The 22828-nt window shown below is 37.8% G+C and overlaps 1 protein-coding gene across 4 annotated transcripts in view; it reads right to left on the minus strand.

The window, feature by feature from the left end:
- Positions 1 to 554: 554 nt before the first annotated feature.
- LOC143289159 (uncharacterized) overlaps positions 555 to 22828 on the minus strand; it is a 46282-nt gene continuing 24008 nt past the window's right edge. For 2 of the 4 annotated variants that reach the window (XM_076598061.1, XM_076598063.1), the window contains 2 exons: positions 13502 to 13544; positions 555 to 8743 (listed from right to left, as the gene is read on the minus strand). In XM_076598061.1, coding sequence (XP_076454176.1) covers positions 8507 to 8743; positions 13502 to 13544 — 280 coding nt within the window. In that variant the 3' untranslated portion in view covers positions 555 to 8506. Of the gene's footprint in view, positions 8744 to 13501; positions 13548 to 22828 lie in introns of all 4 variants that reach the window. The other 2 variants (XM_076598062.1, XM_076598060.1) reach the window with 1 other exon arrangement.

Here is a 22828-nt window from a genome sequence, read left to right on the forward strand (position 1 = left end):
GCTGGACTTTGCAGACAGTTTTTCTCCACTCATTTGAAACTGGCAGCCACCACAAAACTTTTCCTTTATTCTATGTCACCATGAAATTCTCACAAAGCATACAATTTGAGTTGTTCATCTGTTTCATTAGCTTGAATGGAACACCATCAACTGTTGGATTAAACTTTCCTTTATCTTATAACACCATGAAGTTCTCACAAACAATTCGAGTTGTTCATCTATTTCGTTAGCTTGAAAGGAACGCCGTCAAATGTTGGGACTTCCTCTCTCTGCAGAAACTGAGCTTGCACATTCTGACCCACACCTCACACAAACTCTGAACATGAAAAGGTTCAATTAAATAATATTTATTTTTTCATCCATTCACTCATTCATTACTAGATGAATTCTGTGAAAAATTGTCTTTCCACTTACACAAGCATCAACAGATAATATATATCTGGAAATGATCTCACACCAAATCCACTCTCAACCTGCCATCGGGGTACATGACGAACATCTGTATATTCCCATCAAGGTATACAACATGACAAAATTTCACTTTCACAAACCTCTTGTACATAAACACCTCTCTTTTCCTTTCAATCTTAGCTGCATGAAGTATTCCAGACTGCCTAGAATATCATGTGTATTCCAGAATTTTCTGTGAATTTTTCATTGTGACATAAAATAAAATGAAGGTGCTTGTAACATTTCACTCTAATATGTTTCTCTGCAAATAAAAAAGATCATTCATCATTACACTTTTGAAGCAATAGGGCAAAAGAGACAGCTTGAACAAATATTTGCAATGACTTTCATACTGAACAGCATCATTTTATCAGATTGTACAGATATCACCTGTAATGACTTTCACATTCAATAGTGTCACTTTATTCAAAGCAATTAGTTAAAACTTTCAGATGAGGACAAAATTAGAATCTTTGCCTTCAATGTCAAACAAATTCTGATCTAATTTCAATACTTTTCAGAATGAAATGGTTGAGCAAAAAACAACAAAACAAACAAACAAAAAAACCCATTCCTGTCTACTATTGTACTAAAAGTTTTGTGCAGTTCAAAATGCACAACAAAAACAGCAAACAAATGCACCCCCCACACCCCTCCCCCCAAACAAACACACAAAAAGCATACAGATGCAATTTATGATTTATATCTGTAAAACAGCCACAGCCATTCTAATCAAAAACCCGCATAGATGTTTTCACAAACGCTTGACTGACAGAAATAATTTTTCCTTCAATCAAGACAAGTCATATTTTAATGTTCAAAATTAATCAAAAAAATATAGAAGAGCAAGGAAAAATAAACACAAATCCCCAAACCACAGAGAAAGGGACATAGCTATGGGAACCATTACTTTGATTTGATCTTGCAGGGTTCAAATTTAACCTTTTTTTTTCTTTTGAGTGCCAGTCGGGCACTCTGGACAAAACATTTGAGTGTCCAATTGTGGTTTTGGGTGTCAGCATAATAAAATGAAATAAAATGTGCCAAGGAAAATGGGAAACGCTAACGTGCCATGAACGTCAACATCCAATTGCGCACAAGCAAAGATGCTGCTCCGTGAAGAGAACTGTAGAAGACGCCACTTTACATTTCGATTGACCGCATTCGAGCTTGCTTTCTTGGCGTGTCTTTTAATTTTCTTTTCGCCTTTATCAGTTTTCGAATGCCAACTGGGCACTCTTGACAGAAAATTTGTGTGCCCAAGCCAACTTTCCATAGCATTTGCACCCGGGCACCTGTTAAATTCGAACCCTGTCTTGTTAGGGACAGAGACTGACAACAGAGGAATAACGGAATCAAGTGATAAAGAAATGGTGAGGACGCCGCCAAATGTTTCATCAGACAATGTTTCCTTCAAAAAGGCCATCACCCCTTCTGATATTGTGCTTCTGATAATGTGCAAACAGTAATACATACACATTTTATGAATGACCGACGACAGGGAGAGACCAAAGGAGGTACAGACAGGAACAAGAAAAAAAAAAGGACCCATAAAATGTACAAGATACAGTAAAAACTGAGAAAGTTCAGATATATGTCTTTATCGCATTTTAACAGATTATCAGACAAACTACCAGGTAATAATCAAAGTATAAAATGATAAATACACACAACACAGATTGATACTCCCCTCAGATCTCTGCTTCTTCACCTGAAAGTTGACCTTAACCTCCATCAGACTAATATTAAGGCAATCCTTTATGAATACTTTACTAACCTGAACAAGTCGTTTTAGCTGAACCTAAATGGAACCGTTCACAATAAACGGACAAAAGGCAAGAATAAGTGTACAGACAAAACAACTATAAAATAAGCCAATACATTTTACTGGACTGCTGAATTTGAAGTTTTCATTTTTATTACATGTTCTGATATCCTACAGTGTGGTGCTATTATTTGTTCATGTTGTGATTACAAAGTTAATAATAACCTTATACTAATGGTATTTCTTTAGATGGAGTCAATGAAAAATGTAGAATGGAATTTGTCTCAAATGTGTATGAAGTATTATCTAAACAACAAAAAAATAAAAATAAAAAGAACTGATTTTCAAAGTCTGTCATGTCAGGTATTATGCAGCTGCAAGTTGCAGATCATGAGAAACACTGTCATGTGCTGTAATTGCTGAAAATTCTGCAGCATATAATAATTACACCTGTCATGGTGCGTGTGTGTGTCAGCAAGAACCGAATAAAACAAAACAAACAAACAAACTTCATGGAAGTACAACTACAATCTCTGAACTTTTTTTTCCCTTAGTCAACACCCTCATGGCTATGCCTGGAATGGTATTTCCAAAGCAAACTTTAATGCTGTCTGTACCAATGGATTTGACAAATTAAAATAACACAACACAGATACAAATACACAGCAAAAATGAACTAATACTGTTTACACAATACATAAAACACAAGGGGCAGTAACCTGCTCATGGAGCAAAGTCATTTCCAGCAATAAAACACAACCATGAAAGACACATCAATATCCTGCACATGTTAAAATCACATTAACAAAGATTTAGAATCAAAATGATCTATATTCAACTGAAAGAAAACCATGCATCAATTAGCAGAAAAAATTGTGAATAAAACTGATGAACTTTATAAAACATGAATGAAACTTTTATTGAGCCAAAAATCATGCAAACACAAACCCAAAACCACATGCAAACCACTGATGGGTTTAAAAAATTCACATGAGTAAAATTCACATTAGTCAAGTGACCAGGAGAAAAGTGATGCAGAAGTAGCACTGGGAGTTTGTATTGTACTCCAACTCTGATTACTTAGAACAGTGACCAGGAGAAAAGTGATGCAGAAGTGACAATATCTGTAAGCAGGGCGATACTGAAATGATTACGAACAGGTTTGGTCACTTCAGTGCCTCGGAAGACAAGGGCACACCATGCTGTTTTTCTCTGACATCGGCATGTTCAGAACGGTCATAACTAAAGACAACTGAACTCCAACACCATTATAAAACCAACCAACCAAACACAGAAAGAAAAACCGAAAACAAAAACACCAAACTGAAAAACACCCACCACCAAACCCCCCCCCCCCCCAAAAAAAAACAACAACAAATGCAGGGTTTCATTACTGCTCCTTCCTCACCTGGGTGTAAATTTTGACATTTTTAAATTGTGAAATATGAGCAATATACTGTTTGAAATCAGAAACATGCTGATCACTTGTTCTGACAAAAAAAGTAATACAATACAAAAAAGAGACAACTATTTTGAAATGTTAATCTGTCTCTAAGCACTATTTCTTCATAAAGCTGCAGATCCCACTTGAATCGCTATGTGCAAAAGATAGGAGTTTGTATTATACTCCATGTTTGGTGATACATATACTGTCAAACTGATGCAAACTAGGCCTATCGGTTTGCTCTGCTTGGCCAAATTTCGCGCGGCTAACAGTGAAAAGACGAGCCATCTTGCCCAGTCTGCTCTTAGCTCTGCCTCTAAAAGCTCTAAGCGCTGAATCATTACGTGGCCATCGAAGAAAATGCCCCATAAGAACCACGGCGGAGACGTGGGGACGGACAGGCAGGCATTCGAGTTTGACATGGTAAGTATATGTATTTGGGAAGACAGAAGCTTTGAGAGGCATAAATCAGAGCTCTAACACTGAAACATGAATGAACAGCGACCCCAAACTAGTGTGTTTAAAGCACCTAACTGGAGCCTAGCTGAGAGCTTTGAAAGAAGATTATACATTATTTTTTCAATTAAATGTCAAATAACAACAACAACAAAAACCAATAGAGAGACAGGTATTACTGACCCTTATTTTTCCTTTGGAAAAATCATAAAGTTGGGTATTTTGAAAGATAAAAATACCAAAAAACAAACATTAAAAATACAAATGCAGAGACATATGGGGTGGGAGGATAGGAGGGCGGGGTCAGCTGTTGTGTCAATGAAGAGATGGCTGACCATGCAGGGTATGACAAAATTCTTGGAATGTTGAACCAACCAACCAACCAATGTTAACATACAGAAAGGGCTTGTGTCTTAAGGACAATCAGAACTACACCTAACAAAGTATGCTAATAAATCACACCACACAAAGAATGCTATGCTACAGGGAAAACAGCCTGATAGATGATGACAAAGTTCAGCATCACTGTGTGACAGATGAACGCAAAGCAAGAAAACATGCCTGGTGCAACAATAAACTGACTGCAATTGACTAAGAGGTACACTGAGATCCATGGAATCAAAGACAACAGCAGAGAGATCCAGTTGGATCATTGTTATCATTGTTGCTTACCTTATCACCCAACCCAATACACAGGGCCACGAGTCACCAGGACAGATGTCACCAGTGTTGAGGACACACAGTACTGTCACTCTGAGTTGGGCAGTTGCAGCACAATGCTGACTGAAGATGTGCAGAATCACGAAGACAGAGGTTCATTGTCACAAAGATGGGCGACAAACCATTTAAAAAAACATTCTCCAGAGTTCTTGACAAGAACAGCTGACTTGATTTCATGATGGGATGGGAAATACACAGAGATGGTTAAGGAAACAGTAAAGGAGGGAGACATGCAGGAATCATTTACCCTTGACAAAGTGAAAGGAGATCAATAAAAAGAGAATTCAACAGCCGTAGATATTTAGCAAGATGACAGCAAAAAGCAAGCACCAAGTTACGCGACTTCACTTCCAAACCCCTCTCGACCTCCATATGCCAACAGTGGGGTCTGCAATCAGTGGCTGAATTTAACTCTGAACTTCCACAATCTGGGGAATATGTCAAACGACAATGTGTAAAAGTGTATGGGTCCTGCAGCTTGAGAACAAATCTGTATTGCTATGCTCATAGCTATAGATAGTCCTTCAGGCTGCGTCATTCCATTTGTGTCTTTGCTTTGATGGCAGCTGCTTCACGCCGCATGTGATGGAGTTTTCTCCATTTAACACTTGATAATGTTGACAATACTGAATCAATATGGCAGCTTGAACATGTTCCATGGCAGTCACTGTGTACAATTTTTGAGGAAGAAAATCTGTATTAAAGCCACCGCATAAGGTAAATGCCAATAAATATTCAATTCTAAACACATTTAAATACACCCACACTTGTGAATAGTCATGGACCTAACCCACACTTGTGAATAGTCATGGACCTAAGACGGAAGACCGGTGGATTGTTCCTGATGGCCTATACCCCCAGAAGGGGTCAAGCGCAATGAAAATGATGATGACTGTTATGGAATACATTTTCAATTACAAGTACTGTTATTAGCTTCAGATCAGACAATTCGTTCTTGATCATTCAAGTACCAGTAAACATACAATTTATGATAGGTTGATTTTTTTTTTTATATACTGTAATCAATAATACTGATTATCAATAACCACAGTTTTTTATAATTAAAATGAAAGAAATGGCTAAAACATAACTTACAAAATCAATAGCTACAAAATTGAGTACATTAAAAATGTCAACAAAAAAACTGCTTCGGGTAGTGTAAGAGATAGGTGGGGGTTTTTTTGGGTTTTTTTTAGGTTTTTTTTTTTTTTTTTTTTTTTTAATCTTTGGTCTTGTGTACAGTATAAGATTTTAAGTTTGCAATGCAATGATTTAAAAGGAAAATCACACCAGCCTGCTCCAATGTGACATACAATAATTAAACATCAGATTATCAATGACAAACATACCTACAAAGATGGGTACTTTTACTGTACTAGTTTTTCAGTCTAAAGCAAATAAATCAATGAAAGCTGCTGTGAGGGAACTGCAAAATGTAAGACATTGGACTGATCATATTTAAAGCTTAATTAGTGGGTTTATTATGTTAACTGTCACACCACTGCAATATGAAATCTTAACCTCAACTATTATCTATATCTCTGCTGAATTGTGAAAAAGAAGATTCATCTGAAAAACACTGAATACTTTTGCATCTTTGCCTTTGCCCATCATCAATTAAAATTTAAAAAATCTTGGAAAAAAGTTGATATTTTTTGAAGCATGGCCTTTCAAAAATGTAAACTGAGCAAACCATGTTTGAAGCTTGAGCAAATACTAAAATCCAACAAAATGATGCTCACTGCTGCATTAAGTGCAGCTGACCAAGAAAGCCCGTTAAGTGATCACATTAAAAAAGTGAAAACTGAACACCACTTCAAACATCAATGACATGAACACAACCAATGCAATCAAAGTCTAAACCATGCTCCAATCGTGTCTGATAAAAAAACAAAACAAAAAAAACAAAAAAAAACAAACAAACAAACAAACAAACACACATTTCTTTGGTCTTCTAACATTAGAATGAAATTCCCTAAAATAATCTACCAGTATATACAGAAAAACAACAACAGACGTTTCCTTTTCCGAGTATCTGTTGCAGCATATTTCATTTTAGCCATTTTTCATCTGACTACCATTTTCTTCCCAATCAAGCCATTTCATTTCACACAGGGAGGACCTACAGAAAAGCTGAGCACCTTTTGCAGTTATCAAAACTGCTGCATGGTCCTTTCTAATTAAGCTAGTTTTCTTGCAAAATTGAACTAGTTCATGTGACATTATCTTTACACTTTTCCTTCTTCAAACTGGCAAGAAAAGAGAACAGCTAGCGAGCACATCTGCCGCAGATTCTGTAGATTTGTTTCTTTCTTCTAGATCTTTCTTTTTCTTTTTTTCTTTTTTTTTTCTTTTTTTTAATATTTTTTTTATTTAATATCCTCAAAATCAAATAGCTATCAGGAGACTGCATCTTATCTTCATCACTGTCAAAACTAAAAGTTTACACTGACCATGTAATTTGTATCACACTTCTCAACTTAATTTCTCTTGCTGAGATAATAAAGTTATTCTGATTCTGAGGTGATCTCAATTCAATTTTATGTGATCACTTTAAGTGTTCAAACATGTATATGTGCCTTAAGAGTTAGCATTTTAAGTGTTCTTAGTACATTAGGTGTTCATAAATTTGTCAATGTAAATGTAACTTTATAATTTTATGTGATCTTTTGATTAAACACATACATGTCTTTTAAATGCATATTTTATGTTTGAATTTTTAGCATAAGCAACATGAACACATGTGAATTTCTCTCTGGAGATTTAAAAAAAAAAAAGGGGGGGTGGGGGTGGAGGGACTGGACTTGATGTCCCTCAAAATACATGTAACCTTGATTTCCATGGAAAGTATCTAATCTTCACCAGCCTCAAACTATAAACATTACAACAAGTACTAGTATGTAAACAACCAGCTAAAACAGGGCCAAAAACTACAGAAGGAATGAACCACACTAACATTTTCTTTTGAAATCGAAGCTAAAAACTTCAAGGAAAGAAGCTGCATAATAATGAATGATTTTTGGACAGATCCACCTGTCAATTACTGGGCTGAAAGGTGTGAACCAAAGCTCTGTTTTGGCAACAATCCATCCTGCAATCTGAAAAATAAAATTTGCAATTTTGTCTTGGTAAAAATCCACCCGTAAATAATCCTTCATAAATATCTCACATAAGTACACATGCACACACATACAAAAACACAAGCACACACACACATGTTCACAAGCTTGCACAACAGTTCAACAGAGATAAATATCAACAGAGCAAAGCATCAAAAATCTCAAGCTCTGTTTCTACCCTGCAGACTTGAAGCCAGAAACGTTTCGCAAGAGGTTATTATTGCCGGCCATGTCCACAAAGAGGCCACCCTTTGTTAACAAGGACATGATGCCAGTCCTGACACACAGATCAACAGATCCACTTCTCTAATGCCCCCACCTCCCCCTCCCACACAGAGCTCTACCATAACCCATAGGGCTTTTGTCTCCAGCTCAAACTCTCGCAACAGGCCATGATCATCGGTGTTTCACACACCTGCAACCTCCCAGTTTATTTTCCCACAGGGGTAAAACTTGACTGATGAACCAGACCAGCTGGCGGGCAGTCTGTGGCAGAGATCATCTTCCAGAGGCTGCTGCCTGGAAATGAAAAGTTTGTTTCGACAGAGTACCCTAGGATGATGATGACGATGACGGGAGTGCCAGGGAGCCCATGAGCTGGAGGAGGGGTTTCTGGAGAGGGGGCAGCGGGGGCGGAAGCCTGGACAGTGTGTCCGGGGAGGCCTCACTGCGCAGCAGCTTGTTGTCCTGCTCCACCCTGTGCAGGCGCTCCACCAGCTCCTTGATCACCTCCTTCAGCACCTCCACCTCCTCCCGCACCGCAAACATCAGGTGAGACTTGACCAGGTCCTGGGGAACACAGCGCACACCACTCTGCGTTAATTCATGCTTCAGCCCCTACAGGAATCATTATGGTACTGGCAGTATCTCACTCTGTGTTAATACTTCAGTCCCTACAGAAATTACAGTATTGGTAGAAATTCACTCTGTGTTAATGCTTAAGTCCCTATAGGAATCGTTATAGTATAGGTAGTATTTCACTCTGTCTTGATGCTTTAACCCTACAGGACAAATTACAGGATTGGTAGTAATTCACTCTGTTAATGCTTCAGTCCTACAGGAATCATTACAGTATTGGTAGTATTTTACTCTGTCTTAATGCTCCAGTCACTACAGGAATCATTACAGTATTAGTAGTATTTCACTCTGTCTTAATGCTTCAGCCCCTACAGGAATCATAATAATAATTATTTATTGGCAGTAATTCAAGTTTGTTTTAAAGCTTCAGTCCCTATAGGAATCATAATATTTTGTAGAGGAATCATTATAATACTGGTAATTAATCACTGCATTAATACTTCAGTCCCTACAGGAATCAGTATTGGTAGCAGTTCTGAACATCAGGTCTGACTTGCCCAGTTCCGGAGCAACATAGCACATACCCAAGAAAAAAAAAGACTATGCAAGCATCTCAAAAGAATGTTATGTCTACAACTAAAGTGGTTATTTGTTTGCAGTATACTCAATCAATTCAAATTCAATATGTTTGGAGATTGCCTGGCCTTTTCGTAGATTCTGCCTAACCCTTTCAAAGATATCAAATAGGAAATTTTCTAATAAATTCTTTAACAAAACTCACACTACTCTACCTTGGTACTCAACACAGACTTTTTATCTGAAAGTAAAAACACATCAATAATTGAAAGAATGCACACCCCTTACTGTGAAGAGCTGAAGCCCTTTAAAACAGTTCCCTGTATTATCAAATAATCCACATACCTTGAACTGTGAAGAACCAAATCTTGCATCTATCTTCAAGACATCTGAGGCCAGCAAATTACCTTCATACAGCAGATTCCAAAACATGCGCGGGAGTTCGTTCAACGATGTAGCATGACACAGTTTCTGCACCAGTAAAAGATCTCACATCCGTTTACCTTCATGCTGCACAGTCCCGATGTGCACTGGGCATGGTCGCACATTCCACGTAAAAATTTTTCAGAGTAGTGCAGACAGAACAGAGCCACTCGTGAATTACCTGAGCGATTCACAATCCATATGTGCTGGATCCGGACGGCACAATAAAAAGTTGCAAGCTGATGTTTTTATAGAGATCAGCATAACATATGTTACTGACTTTGAATTTGCCTTAACTTTCCATGCCAAATGCGAAGTAAGATTTGTCTGTATTTTTTTCCTTTCTTTTCAAAAGTCACATCACGAGTCTTTAACTGATCTATAAATATGTTGATATTAGGCAACTTGGCTATTTGCAATTCTCAAAGGTGGACTTTTTGCTCAGACAACTGGCGATTGTTTACAAAGCAGCAGTACAGTCAAGCAAATAAGTGTCAGGCAATGAAGTCAAAAGCATAGATGAAGATGACAACAACAAAGATGACCAAAAAACAAAACAAAAGCAAAGTAGAAAGAGTAAGTGCAATTTGGAGCAACAAAAGGTTCCTTATACAAGTGAATCACAATATGCCTTGTGTACAGGCTTTAGTTTTTCCTATGTATGAAGCATATTGTGTTGTTGCTTTTTTGTTGTTTGTTTTTTGTTTTTAACCGAGTCCAAGCTGTTTGTCCTGAATTCTCCACAGCCACATCCATGTCCATGTGATCACAACAGCTGAGTGGTAACAACACTGGACTTTCAATCTGAGGGTCCCTTGATTGATTCCCGGTCACAGCGCCTTGTGGGAAAAGGGTGGAGATTTTTCTGATCTTCCTTGTCAAAAAATGTGCAGACCTGCTGCTGCCTGAACCTCCTTCATGTGTATATGCATGTAGAAGATCAAATATGCACATTAAAGATCCTGTAATTGATGTCAGTGTTCCGTGGGTTATGGAAACAAGAACATACCCAAATGCACACCCCTGAAAATGGACTATGACTGCCTACATGATGGGGTAAATGAACAAAACAGTCATACTGGTAAAATGTTACAGGTCTGAATGAGACATATATATATATATATATATATGTGTGTGTGTGTGTGTGTGTGTGTGTGTGTGTGTGTGTGTGTGTGTGTGTGTGTGTGTGTTCCTCCCTTGAGGAAGGAATGTGACTGTTCCGAAAATTTGGAATATTTGACAGATTGATGTGTCTTTTTCTTTTTATATATATATATATATACAATTTATTTTTCTTCTAACAGTGTCGAACCAGCAAGTGCAACAAAGCTAACTTTCTAATTCAATAGGGTTGAATGCCCAGAACTTGCAAAACACTTACTGAAGGTTCTTTATACTGTCAACTGATGAAGAGTAAAGTAAATAAATTGATGTATGAGGCAATAAATGGTAATTTAAACAAGATGCAACAGATCATGGATGAAAAATGCACTATGTAGGATGAACTGTGAAGCATTACACTGACATTAAAATAGCAGAAGGGAGTAAAGGGAAATGTTGAAAACAAGAGTGCAGGAAGATGAAAAAAAAGTGAAGCCAAATGTTAAACCAACCACATATGCAAACAATGACCAAGAAACTGGGAAAGGTTAGGGAGGTAGGGGGTGGTTATGGCAGAACCTTTGAAAGGGGGAACAAAACAAGCCGAAAGCATGATAACCAAGTGCATCATAGTTGTACAATATAATTGAAAAAAAAAGAATCTTTTTTTTATTTTTATTTTTTTATTTATTTTTTTTTAAAGAATTATATTCAACCAACGGATCTATTAATCTTACCTCCTGAAGTCAAACTTCACTTTCATTCTTAAACTGTAAGGGAGTGACTTGGATGAGTTTCAAAGTTCTAATGCTGGCATTTGTACCAAGTTTGACGGGTGCACTTGCCGAGTGGTTAAAGTGGACTTTCAATCTGTGGGTCCCGGGTTTGAATCTCACTAACGGCGCCTGGGTTAAGGGTGGAGATTTTTCCAATCTCCCAGGTCAACATGTGTGCAGACCTGCTCATGTCTGAACCCCCTTCATGTGTATACGCAAGCAGAAGATCAAAAAAGCATGTTTTAGCTCCTGTAATGCATGTCAGCGTTCTCTGGGTTATGGAAACAACATACCCAGCATGCACACCCCCGAAAATGACTGCCTACATGATGGGGTAAATAAACAAAAGTGTCTTACAGGTAAAATGTTACATGTCTGAATATGAGAGAGAGAGAGAGAGAGAGAGAGAGAGAGAGAGAGAGAGAGAGAAGAGACAGAGAGAGAGAGACAGAGAGAGACAGAGACAGAGACAGACAGAAACAAAGACAGAGAAATGGAGTATGGCGGACTACATGGCGGGGTGTAAACGGTCATACACATAAAACTATTAAAAGCCCACTCGTGTACATACAAGTGAACATGGGAGATGCAGCCCATGAAAGAAGAAGTCGAACCCAGTTCATGGAATGGTCATTTTTTGTCTGTAACAATGAATTCTGGAGGTGTGGTTTTAATTATGTTGTTATTCATAACCTCTGTTGTATGCATTCAGCTTTTCAGTGTTTTGAAGAAATTTTATAGTCTTTAGATGGTATTTTAATCAAGGCTACATATTTCCTGATGTTCAGATCTGTCATAAAACGGTCAGAGGGATAGCAGATCAGTTGTTTTTCTTACATTCATGCCAGACCGAAAAAAAAACAAACAACAACAACAACAACAAAAAACAAACAGGGTTAACTCTAATCTGACTCACACGTAACACACTTGCAGTATGTACTGATTTGTGTCAGGGTTAATCCCCCCCACCCACCCCCCCAAACTCCCCTTTGAGGTGTTTTTTTTATATAAAATTTTTTTTTTTTTTTTTTTTTTTTTTAAGACAAGACTACAGGATATAATTTTACTTTCTAATTTATTTGATTTTTTTTTAATGTTTTATTTCATTTCACGTTTTCTTATAATGAGTTTAACATTTTATGCTATTATCATTTATTTGCACATATGATTTCTTGCCAAGTGATTTTTTTGCCAAAATGAAAATTGCTCATCAAGATTCAACAATTTCTGTTTAAAATTCTGTGTGTCTAATAATGTACTTTATCTACATCATTAAATTTTGCATTAGTACTGCTCAGACTGTAAATATTCATGCAACTCCAAATACAAAATGTTTTAAGACAAAACATTCTTTCACTGCTTTCACTTTGGAAAAAAAAAATCATAAAAGTGCACAGTGTCAAAAGCAAAGAAGAAGAAGAACACAGAATGTGCACAAAGCAATAAGCAATGGTGGACAATGGAACTAAATCCCCCCCAGTCAGCCATCAGACAATGTCCAATTGTCCAAGCAAACAAAGGATCTGAAAAATCTGTTGGATTCATTGCACTGGGTAACATGCATTCTAATGTCCACACTGCTTGTGAATTTCTGCTGTCATGCAAAAGTTTTTTTCATCATGTTCAGTTCATCTCAATTTTGTTAATTACTGATGTGGTGTTTGTTTGTTTTTTTGGGTTTTTTGGGTTTTTTTTGTGTGTGTAATATCAGTCCATACACAGGACAAAAAAATTCAGCTGTTAGTATCAACTGATAGTGATAATTTTTTTTATTAGGATAATGACTCACCATACTTTGTTCCACCTTGTTCTCCAGAGGAGCATTGCTATGTGCCTTTTCACTTAGCTGATTGTTTAGATTGTCAAGACTCACCATGGCTTGCTCTATCTTGTTGTCAATGGCAACAGCACTGGTACTGCTGCAACACAAGAAATCTTGATTATTAAACGATACATGCAAAATTCACTGTTTGGTCATATCCTCAAACTTGAATAATTGTTGGTTTTTTTTGTGCTGATAAGAAGCAGCCGCTGCTTTCAGAATTTGCAACAATGAATAAGATTGTATCCTTAAACTCTAATTTGTTTTTGTGCTGATAAGAAGCAGCGGATGCTTTCAGAATCTGTAATAATGAACAACATCCTTAATCTTAAATCATTTCCAATTAAGTCTCATTGACACTTTCCTGATCAGAAGATGACTGCATTGTCATCTCACTTCCATCTGCATAAAATACATGTAGAATTTGTAACTATTTCCATGATAATGTGTGTATACATATATATAATTTCGGTAATGCAAAATGCAGACATGATCTATGTGATTTAACAAAGAACTTTCATCAAGAATGCTGAAAGTAATGACCCTCCACCTTCCCCATCCACCACTCTTCCCCTCCCTTTACCTCACTCATGCATACACACCCATATTCAACCTATCTAATTACCATTCAAAATGTGCATTTTATATTATGACCCAACTCCAATCCTGAAATGTTTCGCCCTGATCTCAAACAGTGCACAGACTATACAACACCAGAAAAACAGACAAATGTTCAGATAAATGGGGAAATATGACAACATTAAAACGACAGGTGTTTTTTTTTTTGTTGTCAAGTGCACAGGTAAATGGGGTGTTTCTGATTCACTGACAAGTAAAGAAAAAAAAACGTTGGGAAATGATGCTAGGAAGATACAGTGAAACGGAGATGGGTTAAAGAAAATGAAAAATTGTCAGTGTACAGGTGGAGGAAAGTGAGGCTGCTCCTTTTTTTATTTATTTTTTTTTTACCTACAAACTTGAAACTATAACAAAAGAAGATCGAAGTGACTATTCATTCAACAGAAAAATGCTACAGGTTGAACATTCACACCCTGGGGACAAAACTATTCCCATTTCATTGTGCCTTGACTGCAAGTAGACAAGGACTGGCAAAAAGTGGATTTCGAAAAACAACACAACACACACACACACACACACACACACACACACACACAGAGAGAGAGAGAGAGAGAGAGAAGCAGGTTGTGTAAAAACAACAAAACTATCACTATGTCTATGGTAATGGAGTAATACAGACAACAGACAAACCAAACCATAACAATTTTTTTCTTCTTCTGAAACTACAATAAAAGATTATGAGACAAATTAACCCTGCAGATTCCCTTTGACACTAGTGTCAGCTTGTGAAACATCAGGGTGTTTTTTTTTTGTTTGTTTGTTTTGTTTTGTTTTTCCTTTAAATAAACAGCTTCAGATGAATTTAACAGCTCTGGACTATCAATCCCTGGTTTCTGGCTTTCAGGGTTTGATCCAAGGTATCAGTGCCTGCTGGATTAAGGTTGGAAATTTTTTCTGTGTGTTATCTCCAAGGTCTACGTAGGTGCTGAACTTTTATACAGCACCAATGCCTCAATTTACTTCATGTACATGCACATGCAAAAAATCAAAATTTGCACACGGTGAAAATCCCTCAATCCAGTCAGCATATGTGGCTGTCTATACCAATAACAACAGGGTAAAAACAGTCATTCACGTAAAATTCCACTTAAATTTGAGTAGACTTGGGAGTAGCAACCCTCACAGAAAGAAAGAACAAGTAAGAGTATGCATGAAGATAAAAAAGGGCAAGACATCTACATACATAAAAAAAGACAGTTAAAAAAGTAAAAACAAAAAACAAAATAAAACAAAAAAGATAAGGGAAGGGAGATTAAAATGATGGAAAGAAAGGACCTGTAAGAGAATAAATGGATTGGTGTTGATGTTATATATGATTTCAAATGGTGCATTATTTTAAGAAACTTTTAGAGAAAAAGAGACAGACAGAACATTTTTTTCAACCAACTGAATGATTCTAGTTATGGCACACAGATAATCACTACTCTTGTGTACAAATGTTCTGTTAAAAAAATAATAAAATATTAAAAAATACTGTTTAACTGTATTACAGTTAGTAATCAAACAGTTAAAAACTTCCAAAAGAAAATCCTCAACTTGGAAAAAAAAAAAAAAAAAAAAAAAAAAAAAAAGGGGGCTGAACTTACTTGGATATTCTGATGGTTTCTTAGTCGTGAAACCATCAAAATATACAAGCAAGTTCAACTTTTGATGCGAAGTGCAAGAATTTTCTTGTGTATCATGTATCACTAATCAGAGGACCTACACCAATGAACTGAAAAACTTCATATACCAATGTGATTATATCTATATCCCATGTCTTTCTGCTTTTTTTTCATAAATCTTGCAAGTTGTTGCATGCACTATTTTCAACAATTTCATTATACAATTTGAAAGCAATATATATGTAACTTTTTTTCTCAAAAACATTAGTAATCCATTGCAACACATATGGAATTCATAGAGTATGAATGATATGATGAATAAATAAACAAATCATAAAGATATAACTTAAAAAAAAATCATAGCGAGATCCAACAGCTGAGAATATGCTACATGTATTAAGCTAGCCAAACACACAAGTCAGAGCAGAAAGATACATGCACAACACTGCATGGCACTGACAAGGTTTAATATTGAGAACTCTGTGTTAAAGAAGCCTACATAGATACTTAAAAAAACAACAATTATATAATTTTACTGCCACAATGCAAGATCACTGAATGTTGGTTCAACCCTGGACTTTGATACCATTACAACCTGTACTTTCTTTCTACACACATATTCAAGAAGCAGTGGACTTGAAATAGCAATACAGAGTTTTTCAAACAAAACAAAAATTTCCCAGGAGGAAAATGTGAAATCATCCTGATGAAACATTTACAAATATAACACAACTGTAAGTAATAAACAAACCATTTTTTATGATTAAAAAAAAAATCTTGTGTACATATTTATGTGTATGTGTGTGTATATGTGTGTGTGTGTGTGTGTGTGTGTGTGTGTGTGTGTGTGTGTGTGTGTGTGTGAGAGAGAGTGTGTGTACGTGCACATGTATGTGTGCACTTGCACACATGTGTACATTTTCAAATTCAACAAAACTATAGGTAAAACACACCCATTTCTTACAATTAAAAAATGTTGTGTTTTATAGGTAGGTGCGTGCATGTGTGCGTGCATACATGTATGTGTGTTACACGCGAGAGAAATCATACTTACAGAGAGGCTGCAAATAATCAAACATCAGTTTTATCTCTTTAATGCTATTTGATAAGTTTGGTTTTTGTTTTTCAATGATCCTTGTTAATAAACATGTTTGACTGTTCTTTCTGTGGGTGTTGAAAACAAACATAATCAGACTGATACTCATGGAAGTTTCATGATCGGAACAGATACTCTTTGACAGCCCTGTGTGGTAGGTCAATGGGTTTTAAGCAAAAACGAAAGAAAGAAAGTCTAGCAAGCTGACTGACCATTGCTGTCATAACCATTGCCCATTTCACTCATTTCCAACTCACACCGTACCTTCCATTGCTTTCCCCACCCCCACCCCCTCCTCTTTGATAAAGTACTATGCCATGGTTCTTGTTCCTGATTCATGTTGCAGTTCTAATGCACAAGAAATGTTAAAATGTCACAATAAATTTGTTCTCACATTAAAGTACTCTCTCCAACAAACAGATCTTTGTAGTTTAAAATCTATTCCTCTCCCAAAACCGACTGGTGATGTATATTTTCAAGGTATGCACTTTCTTAAACTTGATATAACTATATATATATATAAAGAAAAAAAAAGATCTGAGTAATATATGTATATTATATATATATATATATATATATATATATATATATATCATGCTCTAACTCTAAAACAAAGGTGGAGGAATGAACAACACAAGGCCAAACTGACTGTGCAGACAAAGGGTGTATTTGTCCTACCTCTTCAACCACTTTCCAAACTTTTGCAGAGATAACCCTTGTGTTATCTATTTTACACACAATCTTGCTAAAAATGTGAAAAACACAACCTGATATCACTGATCAGAGGTGGGGTTTACTAGTACCAAGTAGGCTTCAAGTTCAAGGAAATATTTCTCTGAATCTACTTTGGTATAAACTATACATTGACCCCCCCCCCCCCCCCCCCCCAAACTAAAAAAAAAACACACACCAAAAATCCCTCTCCCAAAAAAGCAAAATATCTGGAAGAAATTCTACAGAAAAGAAGGATGAGTTAGAGAGGGTTTACCACTGATTTAGAAAAAAACACATTGATACTGGGTGAGGAGGGGAAGCTAACACAAAGAACCAAAAAAATAATGGTGCATTTGAAATCATCACTAAAACTGGAAACCAAATATGGCAAGCAAATTTCACTGGAGCAAAAAACAAACAAACCAACTATGGTTCTGTGGGCACATCAACAGGAAAGACATCATGCTCAGTGTTTACTACACAATAACGTAACCGAAATACAGTCAGCATATGGCTCAGTTACATTCATTCCAATCTTGAACAAAACCAGTCCACTGCATAGTCTGTTGCAGTATTTTTCTCACTGGCTAAAGTGTCACCTGCATCTCTAGATCCTTTTCTGACAGCTCAAATCACACAGGAATAAAAGTGAAAGAGTACTGTGAAAGCAAACAGCCTGGTTAGACAGAAACAAAGAAAGTAAGTCTAACGAAGACTAAACAACATGAAGCAATGTTCTAATAAAATGGGGAGCACTGAAACTGTGAAAGTAATTCATTTCTACTTTTTAAGAAAACTCAGCCTCGAATGTGGGAACTGCAGTGTTCCTGGAAAATATCACTCAAAAGGCACAGAATACAATTTTTAATTAACCACACAAATCAAGCACACATTTCCCGTAAACAGGTTATTTTTGGGGTGGAGGGGGGTGGGGGTGGGGTGTAAGTGAACAAAAAAAACCCTCAAGCCACACTAAAACAATTTCATACTGTGTAAAAACAAACAAACCTGCTTGCAGGACCAAAAACATTTGTGTCTGATCTGTATGAAATCATTTTAGTATAGTCTTTGATTAATCACTCATATTTTTCATAATGTTTTATCTTTTCCCTCCACTTGATGCTTTTGCTGATTTTCAAGTGGAAAGGAGGAGTTTGTATTATACTCCATGTTTGGTGTTAAATATACTTACCATGTCAAACTGATGCAAACTAGGCCTATTGGTTTGCTCTGCTTGGCCAAATTTCGCGCGGCTAACAGTGAAAAGACGGGCCCACCGCTCTCAGCCAACCAAACGCCTCTAAAAACTATAAGCGCTTAATCATTCCTTTGGCCAAGGCTCTCCACGCCATCTTGTCAGGTTTACCTCACCTGGGTAAGTTCTTCGTCATTTAAAAAAGAAAATGTTTCTCACATGTGTTGGGAGAATTTCACTGCACATGGCAATGAATATCACAAATAAGTGGAGTTCCCAATGGACAAAGTGGCCATAACTTGCTATGGTTGCAGTGTCCTCATCCGCAAAGTGGCCATTATTTGCTATGGTTGCAGTGTCCCCATTGGACAAAGTGGCCATCATATGCCATAGTTGCAGTGTCCCCATTGGACAAAGTGGCCATCACATGCTATGGTTTCAGTGTCCCCATTGCACCAAGTGGCCATCACATGCTATGGTTTTAGTGTCCCCACTGGACAAAGTGGCCATCACATGCTGTGGTTTCAGTGTCCCCATTGCACCAAGTGGCCATCACATGCTATGGTTCTAGTGTCCCCATTGGACAAAGTGGCCATCACATGATATGGTTAAAGTGCCCCACTGGACAAAATGGCCATCACATGCTATGGTTTTAGTGTCCCCACTGGACAAAGTGGCCATCACATGCTATGGTTTTAGTGCCCTATCGGACAAAGTGGCCATCACATGCTATGGTTTTAGTGCCCCACTGGACAAAGTGGCCATCACTTGCTATGGCTGAAGTGTCCCCATTGGACAAAGTGGCCATCACATGCCATGGTTGCAGTGTCCCCATTGGACAAAGTGGCCATCACATGCTATGGTTCTAGTGTCCCCATTGGACAAAATGGCATATCTCATGATATAGTTTTAGTGCCCCACTGGACAAAGCGGCCATCACTTGCTATGGTTTTAGTGTCCCCACTGGACAAAGTGGCCATCACATGCTATGGTTTTAGTGCCCCACTGGACAAAGTGGCTATCACATGCTATGGTTTTAATGTCCCCATTGGACAAAGTGGCCATCACATGTTGTGGTTTTAGTGCCCCACTGGACAAAGTGGCCATCACATGCTATGGTTTTAGTGCCCCACTGGACAAAGTGGCCATCACTTGCTATGGCTGAAGTGTCCCCATTGGACAAAGTGGCCATCACATGCTATGGCTGCAGTGTCTTCATCGGACAATGTGGCTATCACATGCTATGGTTTCAGTGTCCCCAGTGGACAAGGTGGCTATCGTGTGCTATGGTTGCAGCCAGATTTTCTGCTTCAACTTTATTTTGCCCTTCTTATCATTAGACTTATGCAGTTCACAGTTCAAAATAAAGTCCTTTCCTTTCACAGTACCTATTCACTTTTAAGTTCCGGGTTTGAGCCGGCTGAAAAGACCTGACATGGACCCAACAGTGAGAATTACAAAAGAATCCACAATTTCATTACTTACAACTACTTGTCTTTGTCTTTCTTACCCATCCTCACCCCCCATCCCCTTCCTCTCCATAATGGTGCACAAAAAAATGTATGTGATCCGAAACCTGTACTTTACATTTCACACAATTATGATACACACTCAAAACGAAATTAGTACACTTCCCAAACCAGTAAAATCATATTCAAGGTACAGACTGTTACCAAAACAAACAAAAAAGGGGGTTGGGGGGCAAAACCAACCAAGTGTCAGGAGCACACAAAATGCAACGGCAACCAAGGTTTGGCCTGGCCACACAGAAGGGTTGCCAAGGAGATTATCTGAGAGCAAGGTATGATGGTGAAGCTCCAGTTACCTTTGGATAATACCAATATGGTTTCTGACTTGTGTGCGCAGGGAGGGTCGGCGACTGGCAATAGGGACTGGTATAGATTGCGAGATCCTAGCCAAGCAGCAAAGGGGTATGCAGATTACAATATATCATAGAGAAAAGAGTTGCAATGGGGAATGCAGTTATCATAATATGGATACAAGGTTACAGCTTCCACCAATTATAATTCTGTATAGCCCTGGAAGGTTGCAAATAAAAATGGACATGTCATTCTCAAAAACCCGTCATCCAGCTTGTATGCCTCAGAAGACACAAATGCATCATAAACATAAAATGTGTGCATTATGTATCATAAACGTAAAATGTGTGCATTCACTCCCCAGATTATACCGATTAACAGATTTTTTCTTTTGTGAGCAAAATGTAAAAAGTTGTAAACATAGGTAAATCAATCTTATCATGAAAAAGGTGGGGAAATCCATTTTACTAAGAAAACTGAAGATCAAATTTACTGAGCGCTAGTCAAAAGTTAATGACCAATGTGAAGATCAAATTTACTGAGCTATAAGTCAAAAGAGTTAATGACCAATGTGAGTTGGGTCCATCTGCATAATTAGGCTTGTAAACAAAATTTGGTTGAGACAAACTTGTGAAAAAAACCCATCCCTAAACAGAATTAAAAACATATATTGACACCTTTCCTGCACAAGAAATACAATCATTAATATCAGTACATATATATGTGACACTTTCGTTAAAACATAAACATAACTCTACAATCAAACTATGTGACCATGCAATTTATACTTGAAGAAATATCAGTTACATATATCTGCTTTTTAACTTAAATACAATGAATGTAAAAAATGAAACTGAGGAGAAAAAAAGCAAACAAATATAAAATTACTGAGTACTTGAACATTTGTCTATTGTGCAATTTGAACTATTTGCATAAGCTAATTTTGAATCTGACTGTTTACAAACACAACAAAACACACATACTCTCACTCGTACACAAATTCACTTTCACACATACACATATATGCACACACAAACGATAGTCAAACATTGTAGTCCGAGAGCCGAGTCTATGTACAAGTACTAGAACGTTGTTTTCCATCATAAAGTTTTTTTCTTTGGTGATTCTGCTTCCTCGGGGTCTCTAGACTTCATATCAGTCGGGGGCCAACTTGTATCTTATGGGCATAATTTTTTCTGCTGGTTGAAATACACCAACCCCTCTCATGCAAGAATGATGACCGAGCGACTCATGGATGAGTCGACCTAGATTCGTGCAGGGGTGCTAATGCTATCAGCTTCTCTCGCAGTGATGTCACAGGCACAGAAATCTGCACAGCGCGGCCTGCTTCCCCCCTTCGTGATATATGGGCTCCGCTGGTTAAGGAACGCGCGCGCTAGCAGACGATGCTTCGCCACAACACACCTCCATGTACTAAAAACAAAAGAGTTGAGCGTCAAAATACATCATCACGGAAGGTCGCACGATGTCAGAGCAGGTGTGTGAAATACAGGATATTCCCACCATCAGGCGTCTCAGCAAAACAAAAACCAAGTCCGATCATCTGACACTTGGTGATGTTGCAGTTCAACGGTACACGGGAAACAAGAAACCACTTATGCCAGAAGAACACTGCCTGCGACATGTCCCATCTCTGGTCTTTCTTGCCACACGACAGGTTTCTCTCAACAGAATTGCAACTGAAGATCTGTCATTTTTCAAACAGGTACTCGGAGAAGATGCGGGACCCGAGTATGGAGGTTATAACACACAACGTGCCTGCAGTGCAGGACAACAACCCCAACCTAAGACAGATGTGGTGTACAGCCCATTTCTGGACATGATCCCATCTGAGCCAGACACCATGAAGACAGCCATGGTTGAAGCCCAATGTCTGACACAGCTCACTGGCCAGGAATGGACAATATTCACCAGTGACCAGCAGTTGTACAAAGAACTTGTCCACATCACATGGGTTGGCAAAGAACAGTTTCAGAAGTTCATCCCAAGACTTGGTGGTATGCACATGCTGATGAGTTTTGTTGGTGCTGTGGGGTACCTGATGGGAGGAAGCGGCATTGAAGACATACTTGGCACCCCCACAAATGTTGACAGGGAAAAAATACCCACAAAATGTGAGAGCACTGAGACTTCTTGTTGAGGAGTTACTACGACCCATTCTCTCCAACACTGACGTGCACACCATGGCTGAACTTACGCAACGTCTCATGACCAAAAGCACCCAGAGTAAAACCGCAAGACTTTGGGTTGAGTGCCTCATTGACCCAGTGTTCATTATGATGGCCTTTG

This window comes from Babylonia areolata, chromosome 13 (genome assembly GCF_041734735.1).
Source record: "Babylonia areolata isolate BAREFJ2019XMU chromosome 13, ASM4173473v1, whole genome shotgun sequence".
In the NCBI taxonomy this organism is placed as follows: Eukaryota; Metazoa; Mollusca; class Gastropoda; order Neogastropoda; family Buccinidae; genus Babylonia; species Babylonia areolata.